Genomic DNA, 14,422 nt, shown 5'->3' on the forward strand with positions numbered 1-14,422 from the left:
CAGAAACCAAGTTTGTTAGAAGAGAACAGAAAGTAAAAGTAAAATGTGGCTCTTTGGATTAAATAAGATTTTCATATACGTTTAATTTTTTTAATTTAAAATATTTCTATTTAAATTGCTTTATTTGCTACAAAGAAATTTAAGGCAGACTATGAAATCACTAAACTTTACTAGTTTAGTGTTCCTCGGTTCCGCGAATGAACAGAATAAATAGTTCCGTTCCTTACAAGTTAGTCATCCCATTTCTTTCTTCAAAACTGGTCATAACTTCTTAAAGTCAGTGACATAAAAAGGTAGATTGGTCTAAATAAAAATTTAAAAGACTTATTAGTCCTAACTAACTGCAAGTCAGAAACACAATTTAGCGGCTGTTTATGCAACTGGCCCCTGATCTGGGCACACTACATATTGAGGTGTTTTAGAATGGTGGTTTTTGGCCGTGCCTTTGAAAAGTTGTGCTGAGTTTGAGATTTCATGTCTCAAAAATCATGTGGGTACGAAACTTGGGTTGGAGTCACAAGTCAGCAAAACAGTATCCTGTGGTCAAAGTAACCATCCCAAACTTGCTCAAGATCAGTCATAGAATGAAAATAAAAACCTCTGTCATGTGCCTAGATAACACTTCTTAAGCAGTTTGAATGAAAAATCAAAAACAAGACAACAAATGATGATACTAAAACAAAATGTTTATTTGAAGTACAATATAAAGGCAATTAGTGGTGCTGTGATTGGTGCTTTGCTAAAGGTCTGTGATTGCAAGATCTGTAATGTTAATCTTGGTTGACACGAAATTCCCGGTGGCGAAACATTGCTGGCGATCCGGGAGAAAACGTGTCATTCCAGAGCAACATCAGTACTCAGGTATATATACACCGCCGCACAAATAGTTAAGCACGCACGCACGCACGCACGCACGCACGCACGCACGCACACACACACACACACACACACACACACACACAGTTAGGCCTATTTACACTAACACATTTCTGAAACAGCTTATATCTATGTTTAAAAACACAATTCAGTGACAAGTAAAATTCATACACTTCACATTCTCATCAATCCAGAATTTTCCTACTGCATGTAAGGAGGGGCACGGAATCCATACCCAGCTGTCAATCAAGCAAACAGCTGCATTATGGGTTCCGTTACCACCCAGACTGCTGTGACCAATTCCCGGACACTCTGAAAACAAACACATTTGTCATTTAACAATATTGCAATCACACTTTTAACCTCGATACATCGAGTGAAAATTATTGTCACCTTGTACCACAAACAAGTTTGGTGTCTGCAAAATGATAAACTTGTTTATTTATCTGGTTTCATCTGGAAACTTGTGCCTGAAAAACCTGTTCCCTATCAGAAAGGAGCCTGAGAGAGAGACAGAAGGAGGGGGCGGGAGTTGATCACGAGAGATTAACCTGTATAATAAAAGACACGATTAACATGAAGTCAAATGAAAGGAGGAACTAAAAATATGAAGCTTCAAACTACCATGTTAAATATCACAGCATCATGGTCATATAGGTAATGATTGAATGATATTGGTCTTTGAATTTCTTGTTCTATTTTAAAGACAAAATACAGTGAAAATCTGGAACGATTACATCTAGATGGTTATCTTTATTTCTAATTACATACAATCATGCAAGAAAGCATAACTTGACAAATAAAAGAAATACAACAAATGTAAGAATTCAAAGAGAAAGAGAAAGAAACTTAAGCAGAAATGAAAGAAATCCACTATCATTGTGATCAACAACAAAAGAGAGCACGCTCAAAACATTAGGCTTAAAATGAGTTTTCTATCATACAAATCAAGTAAAAATGAGATGCAACAGAGATGAAACAGATTCTTTACCTGCTTCTGTCATTCCATGATTTCTTCCTATGGTATCTCTCTCTCTCTCTCTCTCCCTCTCCCTCTCTGGCTTGTGTTAGTTACAGTGAGAATGTTTGCGTATTTATACCTCCTGACTTCCTCCTTAGAAATCAGAGGAACATTTTCACTTTCACTTCTTCACTAGGCTGCCAACAATCTGACCCCTCCCTTCTCATAATCTTTACTATCATCTCGCTTATTCATCATAGGTGTATTTTTTCACTTCTTAATTGATGGGCAAGAAAATTCTCTGCAAGTGATCTAAAAATGTTTTATGCCAAACCTAACTCTAAAGATACTCTGATTTTGAGAAACGCTGGTAACCAAACATTGGCCCCCATTGACTTTCATGGAAACAAAACCACTTTTTTAAGACTTTTCTCAAAATATCTCCTTTGGTGTTCCACAGAAGAGTCATTTACAGGTTTTGCATGACATGAGGGTGGATAAACAATGACTGAATTTTTATTTTTGAGTGAACTATCCCTTGAAGGAGAATTCTGACTGATTCACACAATCTGCAGTATATGTTGAAAATCAATCTATTCATGTATGTATATTAATTTTCCTCAAATTCTAAATATTTTAGACCATAAATAATACAATTTTAGCACTTAACAGTTGTAGCTTGCAGGAAAGACAATACTGTCGTACATATGATCTGTCAATCATTTCATTTTTGTTTTGTAATAAAAGTGTTGAGATCTGGTCCCTGCAGGACTGAGCTCACTAACGGATCAATATCATATTTCACTGATCAGGAGACACCTGGAGCTCCAAGCTCAACCTGTCCAGGTGTGGATCCATTAGTGAGCATGTGTTAACGCTTGTTTGGAAAGTCCGGTGGTTTTGGAGGTAAAGCCTGGTTCCCTTGAGAGTCACTTGCAAAATGAGGAATAGCGCACCGACATCAATGTTGAGCAGCCACCTACTCACACACCCACAGACTCAGAATTTGAAAATTAACTTGTTAAAAAGCATGCAAGTTAGACAAATTATAACAATATTTTTTATGAAGGTACACAGACTCCAAACCAGAACTACCAAGTCTCTTTATAAAACTAAACAGACAGAAAATCCAACAAAATAAACACTTCCTGTTTCACAGAGATCATGGACCACACTCGGTCATTTTGTTTTCTCTTCAGAATGATAGTCTTGATTGATTGCTTAAAATGATGCATGTACATATATAATTTCATTTTATTTAACAAGACTCTGTGGCAAAAAATGTATTTCCAGACACGTTCCAAGTTTTCGAATGAATGAATAAACATCTTTTTTGACATGTAAGGCATCCTATACATACAGCAGAGAGCACGTGCACCTCACAACCACACAAACGAATGTAACACACACGTACACACACACACACGCGCGCAAGCACACACAGTTTCTCTCCTCGCTCAGAGGAAAGGCGGCCGGGAAGACGAGAAAGAGGAAGCTGAGGTTCTAAAGTGTGTTTGGGTGTCTGTATGTGCAAAAGCACGTGTGGAAGTACATTAGTGGGGGTTTATGGCGTATGTGTGATCGGCTGTGCATGTACTGGCATCTGTGGTTTCTTCTTTAAAAAAGGCGCTTCTCATAGCTGAAAGATCAAAAGAAGGTAAAAAAAAACACCTTTTAGACACATAAAAATGATTTTTTATTTAAAAACATTTAATATTAAAACATGCATTATTATATAGCTGTATAAGTGAGCATGTTTAACAACCTGTGCATGCTGTGCACTCCTCCCTCCATCTGAGCGGACATGGTTCTCTTTTCAAACCTCAATTCACCAGAATACATCATCGCCCTGAGATGAACAAAAGAAACAAAAACGAGTCATGATGACTGTTAGTAACCTAAAATATGTGGTTTGTGTGTTCTAGCAATAAATGACTGGGTTAAATGTGAAGTATGGGCTCAAATAAATATATAATGCACTATTTTCGATATTAGTAGTATCACAAATTTCTTCATTGAAAAAAAGTTTTCAAAAATGTTGATTGTATGTAATAATTAGTTTTATTTATGAGGTGCCATTTGGTGTTACTAGTGGGCCAGAAATGGCACCTTCACCTTTAAATGCATATTTGCAGGTGTGCGAGTTATTAGCGTGTTGCCGTGTACCTCAGCTGTGTCAGGCTTTTTGCTCCGATGTCTTGGCAGGAATGCTGTATTCCAACGAGGAGATATGGAACAAACTTATGGATGGAGCCTTTATCCTGAACTGCCCCTGAAACTCCCTGAGCAACTTTAATCTTATCACTTTCACTGTTAGAAAGATGAGAGAGCGAGTGAATAAGACAGGAAATGAGTGAAAACAGTTTAAATGCACATCTTGGTTAATAAAACAGCACTTCACTGGAAAATACAGCATACTTAAAATGCTCCAAAAAACGGCAGCTTAAATATATGTTTATTATCAATGAACAACTGCTTTATCAGTACACCATTTGAGTAAAATCATCCTTAATTATTATTCTTAGCTTAAACACTTTTAAAACTGCTTTATGGTTTTGTGGGTAGTGAAGCTGTTTAATAGGGAAGTGGAATCTGTAATTTGTGAATAAACAATGCAATGCATATTCATCATTAATATGTAATACCTGAAGTATCTGGTCTGTGAGCCGAGGTTTTTGTCCATGGCGTCCAGCGAGCCCATCCCTCTGTACTTTTTCAGACGGATCCCATCCGAAAAGAAATATTCACCAGGAGCTTCAGAGGTGGCAGCTAGCAATGACCCCATCATAACTGAAATAGAAATAGATAAAAAGAATTGAGCTTCAATCCAGTACAGTGGAGTTTTAAAAGTCTGAGGCCACTTTGTAATATCAAAAGTTTTAGGACTATTCTATAAAATAAATAAAAAATATTAAAGATTCTGCTTTATTCAGGTTGCTATACAAATGCAAACAAATTAGTGACATTGACCGTGTTTGACTGTAAAGCTACAATAGGTCAGATTTTCCTTGTTTACAAAATGTTGTAATAACATGAATCATTCGAGATTTGAACAAACTTGCATACTGTAGATGGAGTGCTATTCTAAGAAAGTCTGAAATTTTCAATCAAGTTGTTATGCTAATAAAATACATATTTTATTAAATTAGAAAAGTGCAGACGTGCGTTTCACCTGTAGATGCGCCCAGTGCAAGAGCTTTAGCAACGTGTCCAACTGTCTGAATTCCCCCATCAGCGATCACAGGAACACCAAACCGCCGGGCATATTCTGATACCTTATACACCGCTGTAGCCTGTGGCCTTCCACACGCCAGCACTGTGAGAAGAGAAATAGAAAGATTTCATTACAAATAACCTATAGATTCAATTCAGAATACATAAAACATAGAATCTGTTTTATTTACTTGTGCATATTCTACAAAATGTAAAATGATTAACTTTTAAATGAAAAATGTCATGTTCCACTGATATACTGTTTAGCATATAGTCACACAAAGACATGTGCACACATCAGTGTTGTTGGTACTCATGCAGTCATGTGACCTCAGTCAGTGCCGATTACTGGATTATGCATGATTAAAGTGCAAGAAACTGGGACTCAAACTGTGTTTTAAGCAAAACAAAATATTAAAAACATACCAATTGTCTGAACCTCACTGAGCTCAAAGACAAATGGTTGAATCGAATGGTCAGCAGTATACAAAGATGTAGACTGTGAAATTGTATAATCAATCAGAGATATTGACAGGAGAAGAGTTTTATCAGCAAAGCCTCTGCAAGTCTGTGACAACAAGAATATGTTTGGATGGACAAGGCAAACCAGGAAAAAATGAAATCTAAATCTCTTTCTGCATTCAACGAAAGTAAAATATTCATATAAACTGCAAACAAAAAATTACTGAAAAATGAATCAAGGCCTTTAATATTACGAAGACGTAAGAGAATACAGGAATAAACAGACAGAAAAGAGTTGAACGAGAATAGTTATTGACTTCAGCCAAGCTAAACAACACTAATACTATCCACAAGCCATTTCTGTTATCTGTCACACTCTACCCACAATTTGTTTATTACTCATTCAATTTTTAAGGAAGAAACGACATAAAGAAAAAAAGTAGTGACTTTAACTGATGAGCACAAAATACTGAAAACTAAAACTTTCTATAGTAATAAATGTCACTTTAAAACTCTCAGCTATCTGTGCATTGTCAATGGGAAGAATCAATTCCATTTCATATGCTATAGCACTCTTTCTGGGGCCTTTATCAGGTATTTAAAAAATAAATTTTTATTTGCATAAATAAAAAATAAACCAAGTGGCATATGAAAAAGAAAAAATGTCTTCTGTTTTCTCAGAAGTAATATTGTCTTCAATTTTATAAAAACGAGTTCTCCTTAAAGTGAAAGTTCACCCCAAAATAAAAATTCTGTCATAATTTACTCACCCTCTTGTCATTTCAAACCTGTATGACACAAAATAAGAACACAAAATAAGGTATTTTGAAGAATGTTGTTAACTGGCCCCCATTCACTTGCAATGGTTTTGTGTCCATACAACAGAAGTGAATGGGGGGCCAGTGCTGTTCGGTTACTAGCTTTCTTCAAAATATCTTCTATTGTGTTTTGCAGAAGAAAGAAAGTCATAAAGGTTTGAAATGACAATACTTTTTAAACAAATATGACTTGCTCTGCCTCAGATGTCCTCCAGGATGCGCCACGACTTTCATATTACACAATCACGTTGGAAAGGTTACGCGCGACGTATATTTCAAAAGATTTAAACATCCCTGATGACTCTGATGATCTTGCACAAAGACATATAACGTGTCATTCAACATCCACATTTTTTGAACGGTCTTCTTTCTCCACACTCGTAAACACTGGGTCGCAACACCGCTTACATCACGTGTGACCTTTCCAAGGTGATTACAGAGTACGTCGTGAATGCGAGGCACTCCTAGGCAGAGCAAGCCATATATTTATGTTTAAAAAGTATATAATTATTTAGTTTTCTTGGAAAATTATCAATCGTTTCGCCAGACAACATCCCAATTCATCGGCTGGTGTCGTGTAGAGTTTTTTGAAGCTGCGATGAAACTGAAATTTGGACCTTAACCAACAGCCCCCGTTGAAATGCATTATATGGATAAGAACCCACGAAACCTTTCCTCAAAAGCCTCAATTTGTTTTAGACAGAAGAAACAAACACACGGACAGCTTATATGACATGTGGGTGAGTGAATTATCATGAAATTAAAATTTTATAGTGAACTACTCCTTTAATTTTAATGATGAATTCTGAGTAACAGACTTAGGTCAGAGGAAGTGCCAAACGCCATTACTGACAGGTTAGTCAGAAAATGACAAGCCTCCAAAACCCCAAAAACCAGCAACTACTTCTACTGATGCAGAGCCATTAACCAATCAATGCAGCAGGCTGTGGGAAGGGGCAGGCAGAGTGAGCTAGTGAGCCAATGGGATCTCTTCATGAGGATCAGGGGGAGGGACTTACTGGAGTATCCCGTAACAGTAGTTGGGGTTTTGGGGCTGTGGAGCTTTAAACCAGGAGGAATACTGAGAGGTGCTAAAGAGAGAAAATTATAGGAAGGTATATACACAGAGAAAGACACTAAAAACACACAACAGCTCTGCTTTAAAAACCTACGAATGCATGTGGTCCTAATTGTTGCATCGCTTTCCTGTGACTCAACTTTGAACAAATGCATAAATGTTTATGCAGTGGTGTAAAATTCAAAGCATGCAAATATAGTTTGTATCAAAAGTAGATAAAATAATCAATGTTTAATAGTGCTTAACTATTTTTAAAGAGGTTTTAGAACAGAGCTGATAAAAGAGAGCACTGGAAAAGCTAACAACGGGAAAATGAGAAAGAAAATACGCCAAAGGTGGAAAGAAAACTGAAAAAAAAAAAGAGTTAAAAGAAATGGACTAAAGAAAAGCCTTCACTTCTATACCTCTATCATTTAGACACAACACAAGCGGCATATGTATAAACGGCAACGCACACTTGTGGACACACAAATATTATTTTACACAAACCCACAGCATATGGAATAATACTAACAAACAAATATTTTTCTCCACAGATGCTAAAACCCCCAAAAAAGGAAAAAGTGGGGGGAGGGCGTGTGCCATTTATGAGTTAATCTGCATAATGACCTTAAAGCATAATATTTATTAGATCTTCTGTACTGCTTTATGTTAAAGTGGATGAGAGTTTGGTTCTTGCCTCCTAATATTGGAGGTTTAGGATATGAAAACACAGCCTGTGATTGGCTGAGGGGCGGGCGGCAAAGCATAAGATTGGTGAACTGACCTTCTTGAGTGATGCAGATGGAGCCGCTGCCCATTCCCACTCGCAGGGCATCCGCTCCTGCATCGATTAGATTCTTCGCCTGAGCCGCAGTCACCACTGTGACAGAGATAAACGGGTGTGTTTATAGTGCGTTTACAGGTGTGAGTTTGAGAGTTTGGGTGCATATTAAACTAACCGTTGCCGCCGATGACTTGTAGATTGGGATATTTCTCCTTTATGTACTTAATCATATTAATCTGAAAGATGGAGTTTCCTTGTGACGAGTCCTAAAGGCAAGACAAAATGTGACACAAAATAAGAACACCGACGGTTTACTTTTTATTGATTCATGAGGAAGAAACAACACAAACACGCTTACCAGGACAACTACATCCACACCAGCTTGCACCAGCAGATCCAGTCTGTATTTGTCGTCGTTGTGCGTTCCGATGGCGGCGCCACAAAGCAGCTGTTTAAGCAAGTCTTTTGAGGCCAGCGGGAAATCTCTGTTCTTCTTCAGATCTGTCCGAGCGATGATGGCCACCAAATTTCCTTCCTCATTCACTATAGGAAGCTTACCTATAGACAGCAAACACGGAGTGTGAGGAGGACAGCATGGGTGTTAAAAGAGATAGTTTACCCCAAATTTTTGTCATCATTTATTTACCCTCTTGTTAGAACACCAAAGAAGATATTTTGAAGAATGTTGGTAACCGATCAACGGCGGTACCTATTAACTTCTATTGTATCAACACAAAACCAATGCTAGTCAATGGGTACCGCCGTTCAGTTACCATCATTCTTCAAAATATCTTCTTTTGTATTCTGCTGAAGACAGTCATACAGGTTTCAAATTAAAAGAGGATGAGTAAATGATGACAGAATTTTCTTTTTGAGTGAACTATGCCTTTAAGAAAATAATTTTCACAAAAGCTCCTCGTCTGCATACCTTTCTTGCTCCTCTGAAGGATTTCATTGGCCTCTTTTAACGTCACTCCTGCTGGAGCTACAACAAGATCCTCCCTCTTTGTCATCACCTGAAAGAGCGATACTGTGAACCGAAGTTGAAAATACTCTAGCCCCTCCTTCCATTTAATAAGACCCACCCACCTCACTGAGAGGTAGGTCATGCTCAGTCTCTTTCAGGAAGTCGATATCTCGCGAGGAAATGATGCCGACCAGGTGTCCGCCCATCTGACCGTTGTCCGTAATTGGGATACCACAAAAACCGTGTCGAGCTTTAGCCTGGAAGACGTCCCTAACCTGTTCATTAGGACTCATCACCACTGGATCGGTGATGAAACCTTGTTCGTACCTCTAAGTGGCCGAGAGGTGGAGCAAGAGGGTGGGAAGTGGCAGAAGGAGGGAACAATGAGGACAGTTCTATTAGGTCTTTCTAGTGTGAGTCACTTCAGCATAACACAGCACAACAGAACAAATAGAGATTGCGAAAGATACAGAGCAGATGAGGATTTCTTTAGGCGTTATATGGCTATAGGGTAGGGGTCAAAGCAGAGGAATAATAAGAGTCAGTGGAGGAAAAAAGCAAAAAACAAAGTTAAAAAGCAGACAGCAATGTTCAAACGCTTACCTTGACCTTGCGAACTTCATTGGCCTGGAACTCAGGTGTGCAGTTATGATGAATAAAGCCAATTCCACCTGTCAGCTATAGCAACACAACATTACATGCACATTACAAAACAACATGTGACATGCACCTCTGTCATGCTATAAAACAGTTTGATAAATGCAATTTTCTTTTGTTGACAGTAAGTTGGGGAAAAGAAAAATTATCATTTTAAAAACGTTATTGTGGACAAAAATGTGTATAATCATTGTATTATGTACCCTACAAACAACAAGGCGAGTCTTTTTATAGAAGAATATAGAAGACTGTATTTTTACATCTGCTAGGATATAGTTTTGTTCCTCCTCTTACCGCCATAGCAATAGCCATTCCAGACTCTGTGACTGTATCCATTGGTGATGAGACCAGCGGAGTTTTCATTGTGATTTGTTTGGTCAGTGCTGATGTCAGGTCCTACAGAGAACCAATCAGATGAACCCAGTGATGACTCACAAGCCCCAGCATCCTTCCATCCACATTTAATTTGTCATTTAGTCTTTTGTGAAGTACTAGGTTGATTTTCTCGTTTTACTTACCACCTGGTCAGCTGTGAAGTCAATGTACCCAGGCAAAATCAGGAAATCGCTGAAAAGAAAAAGAAATGATTAAAGAAAATAAAGCTGTTAAAATGCACAAATAAAACATTAAATACCTCACAAATATAAGGTAAAATGTGTCTAAGGAATTAAACTTATATCTGCCACAGTCAGACTGAGGATGGTAAAATGAATCTGACCATGGCTTGTACTGTCAGCCGACATGAAAAATACTTCAGTGCACTACTTCTGTAAATTGTTGTATACTGTATTATATTATAGTAATTAGTTACTCCATTTTGTTAATTTATACTACTATAATATAATGTAATATATAGTAAAGTATTAAGCTGCAGTAAAAACTGTAGGCCTATTTTATATACAGTGAGGGAAATAATTATTTGATCCCCTGCTGATTTTGTAAGATTGCCTGCTTACAAAGAAATGAAGGGTATATAATTTGTATGGTATGTATATAAAAGATGCCTGCCAACAGAATCTGTATCTTCCATTTCAACCTCTCCACCACTATGGTCCAGACCAAATAGGTTTCAAATGATGTCAGGGACAAGATTGTAGACCTGCACAAACCTTGAATAGGCTACATACAGAAGCTTGGTGAGAAGGAGACAACTGTTGGTGTGATTATTTGGAAATAGAAGAAATACAAAATAACTATCAAATGCCCTTGGTCTGGAGCTCCCTGCAAGATTTCCCCAATGGAGTAAAGATGAGTATGAGAAAGGTTAAAGATCAGCCCAGAACTACACGGAAGAAGCTTGTTAATGATTTCAAGACAGCTGGGACCACAGTTAGCAAGCAAAGTAGCAAAACATTGGTAACATGCTATGCCACAATAGATTGAAATCCTGAAGCACCCGCAAGGTCCTCCTGCCCAAGAAGACCCATCTGGCTTATCTGAAGTTTGACAATGAACATCTGATTGATTCAGAAACAAATGATTCAGAAAAGGCTTTGGCGAAAGTGCTGGCACTGCTGTGAGACCAAAATTGACTCCCCGCATTGAGGGGCTGAGGGACAGGCCCATGTACCGTAAAATCTCGGACGAGAACCTTCTCCCCTTAACTAGATCACTGAAGATGGGTCGTGCATGTGCCTTTAACATGACAAAGACCCAAAACATATTACCAAGACAACCAAAGAGTGGCTTAAGGAGAAGCACATTAAGGCCCAATCCCAATTCTACACCTTACCCCTACACTTTCCCCTACCCCTCCGTTTGGAGTGTTCACATGAAGGGGTAGGTGTGTCTCAATTCTCTTTTGGTTGGAGGGGTAGGGGTAAGGGCCAGATAGCCCTTCAAACAAAGATTTTTCGGGACCTCACTTCAAATGAAGGGCTAAGAGACATTTTTGCCATTTTTGCCATTAATAAGGACTTTTATGACAATTTTTCATTTTATGTACGTTACATTCAATATTGTGTTTGTATTTACGGTGATGTTCTTTTAAAGTTTGCAAAAAAAATTGCTAGCGGACAGCAATGATTGCACAATATTAGAAAATATATTTTTATGTCATATACCCGGTGCATCGGCGCATGTCCTCTGATGTAACGAGCTAGCAACGACGTATATGATGACGTATAACAGTGTAGTAGTGGTGTCCCAGGCCATTTCTTAGCGGAAAATTTGTAGCCCTTCCCCTTGCCACTTTGTTTCAAGGGGAAGGGGCGAGGGGCAGGCAGAGGGGTTGAAAATAGAATTGGGATTGGGCCTTTGTCCTAGCCAGTCTCTAGACCCTAGTCCTATAGAAAATCTGTGAAGGAGGCTAAAACTCCAATTTGCTGAGCGACAGCCAAGAACCCTTAAAGATTTACAGAGGAGTGGAGTAAAATGTATCCTGACACATGTGCAAACCTGGTGACCAACTATCAGAAATGTCTTACCCATGTGCTTGCCAACAAGGGTTTCTCCAACAAGGGTTTCTCCACCAAGTACAAAGTTATTTTTTATCGGGGATCAAATACTTATTTCACTGACTGAAATGCAAATCAATTTATAACCTTTATATAACATTTTTTCCCCTGATTTTTTAATATTCTGTATCTATCAGTTAAAATAAACCCACCATAAAAATTATAGACCCTTCGTTTCTTTGTAAGCAGGCAAACTTACAAAATCAGCAGGGGATCAAATAATGATTTCCCTCACTGTATTTATATTTAATACTTACTATGATAAGGTTGAAAACATAGTATATAGAAAATTCAAAGATATACCACAAAATGTGGTAGCTGACCAATAGCAGGAAATGTTGGAAAGGAAATAGCCATTTTTATGCTGTTTAAAGGGCAAACGTTCTGTTTGTAGCCACTGGTGGCACAGAAGTTGATTAACAGCACTTAAAAGTCCTCATTTTAACTTTCTTATCTCATACATAGATGCATACCCCAAAATCACCCCTTACATTTCCCTTGGTTCTTTTCCTGAGCCTCTTTATCTGTGCTCCGCTGAATTATATCACTTAACTTGTTGTCTACCAGTGCCAAGCAACGCCTTGTTTCTATGATAAACATGTAGGCCTATGTCAAAGCAACCTCATGTCTAGAGTAAACAGATTCTTTCATGCTTGTGCTAGGAAGAAAACGGGAAGATGATTCTGGATCAAACTGACCACTCTCTGGAATGTGACTGCACTATCCAGACTGCACCTGCCACTATTAGTTTTCACTGTGGGGTGTTATACTCCAGTACTTTACATGGCACCAAGACTAAAACAAGGACACACAAGCCGCAGCATATAAAAAGCATGATTGACAAAGCTTATTCTATTTATAGCACGTTTAGAAAGCCTGGCTGGGGATACAGTGGTTCGTTTTGATACAGAAGCAAGGTAGTGAGTGGCTTAAGAATAGACTGAACACATTGCTGTAATGACTCTATTTGTTTGAAAGATGTATCATTTATATCAACCTGTCCAAAATGTCTTAACAATCTGACCTAGCCTTCTAAATTTACATCTCAAATTGGCACCGAATGTGAATTAGGATTGTGTGATCGTTTCATGCATTCTGAAGCCACGTGAAAGCGATTTGCGTAACAGATCACAACGCGCTGTCACACACAATACGACCCAACAACGACACCTACCTGTACATGCTGTTCGGTTAATGTCAGTTTGCGATCATATCAGCCTATTAAAGCTTTAAGGTTAAGCTAAGCTACATAACGTTACAGTGTGAGAAGACCTACGGTGCTGGCTGACCAGACAACAACAGTGTATTGCAACATTTAATAAATAGGGAGTACAAGGTGGTAAGGTACGAATACTTGTAGGTAAGGCCGTCTCCGCAGTTGAAGAGTTGCTGCCCCGTTAGACCATCGTCAGGCACATAACACGTCTGTCCGCTGATTAAATAGTCGGCCATCGTGCAAAAAAGTCCAGACCTTGACAGGAGGTATTCAGTTTAAGACAGGGGTCCTGTGTTCACACAGACCGGTAAGTTCTGTTCACCTCGGAGCTTCAATCCGACACAGCCTTTACGGTCCGTAATGTCATCAGATGCTGCCAAACGTCAGACTTCTATAAAGAGGCTTGAGCTTAACCAGTCTGAGTGAGAGAAAACCCACCCGAGCGTTTGTTTTTAGGACTGAAACTCCTCAGTGGTGCCCATAAGCACCACACGTGTCTGAATGTAGGACGTCCTCGCGTTCCGCCGATATAAATAAGGTATCGTTGTACGTCACATCCGGGTAACGCAGCGGCACTCGAGAGCGCTCGGCGAGCTGCGTTGGTCAGATGCCTCGTGTGTACGATAAAACTGAGGATCATCATATATCCTCAACCTAGAGAAACTGGAGGGTGGGGTGGTTGTTTATACCACCGTTTAGGGGTGCACTCTCTTATCTCTCGCGGACACATTCTCGGAGAACATCATCAATTTATTTTTATCTCACAAATTCTGCCGCTGCCTTTATTTAGCTTGCATGAACTATAAAGTGACCTGAATAATCGCCGCAAGCGAGAGCACACTGTCACTCAGTGCTCAAAAACTTAACCAGTGCGCGCTGTCACTCAATGCCTCCCAAAACTCCACTGCATAGCAAGATTATTCAAAGACTTTTTATTGTTTTTTTTCTTAAT

General features: G+C 38.7%; 1 protein-coding gene across 2 annotated transcripts; it reads right to left on the reverse strand.

Annotated features, from left to right (window-relative positions):
- Nucleotides 1-569: 569 nt before the first annotated feature.
- Nucleotides 570-14,007, reverse strand: impdh2 (IMP (inosine 5'-monophosphate) dehydrogenase 2). 2 transcript variants are annotated; one of them, XM_057356310.1, is made up of 16 exons: nt 13,609-14,007; nt 10,317-10,365; nt 10,093-10,194; nt 9,745-9,819; nt 9,264-9,470; nt 9,103-9,190; nt 8,533-8,732; nt 8,350-8,440; nt 8,175-8,270; nt 7,350-7,421; nt 5,010-5,153; nt 4,483-4,627; nt 4,004-4,147; nt 3,603-3,686; nt 1,868-3,476; nt 570-1,427 (listed from the first exon to the last, which is right to left on the reverse strand). In XM_057356310.1, the coding sequence occupies exons 1-15, from the start codon at nt 13,704-13,706 to the stop codon at nt 3,455-3,457; spliced, it is 1,617 nt and encodes a 538-aa protein (XP_057212293.1). In that variant the 5' UTR covers nt 13,707-14,007; the 3' UTR covers nt 570-1,427; nt 1,868-3,454. The 2 variants fall into 2 exon arrangements, with proteins under 2 accessions (XP_057212293.1, XP_057212294.1); XM_057356311.1 differs by lacking the exon at nt 7,350-7,421 and having other exon boundaries at nt 578-1,427; nt 13,609-14,005.
- Between the last annotated feature and the right edge of the window lie 415 nt (nt 14,008-14,422).

Source organism: Triplophysa rosa, linkage group LG17 (assembly GCF_024868665.1).
Source record: "Triplophysa rosa linkage group LG17, Trosa_1v2, whole genome shotgun sequence".
Classification (NCBI taxonomy): Eukaryota; Metazoa; Chordata; class Actinopteri; order Cypriniformes; family Nemacheilidae; genus Triplophysa; species Triplophysa rosa.

What these genes read in the sequence shown, in the direction of transcription:
- impdh2 (XM_057356310.1), bottom strand. Translation starts at nt 13,706, where the DNA reads ATGGCCGACTATTTAATCAGCGGACAGACGTGTTATGTGCCTGACGAT. An exon ending in GAATGGCTATTGCTATGGCG is followed by an intron (nt 9,820 to 10,092) that starts GTAAGAGGAGGA and finishes GTGTTGCTATAG; the next exon opens with CTGACAGGTGGAATTGGCTT. An exon ending in ATGAAGTTCGCAAGGTCAAG is followed by an intron (nt 9,471 to 9,744) that starts GTAAGCGTTTGA and finishes TCGGCCACTTAG; the next exon opens with AGGTACGAACAAGGTTTCAT.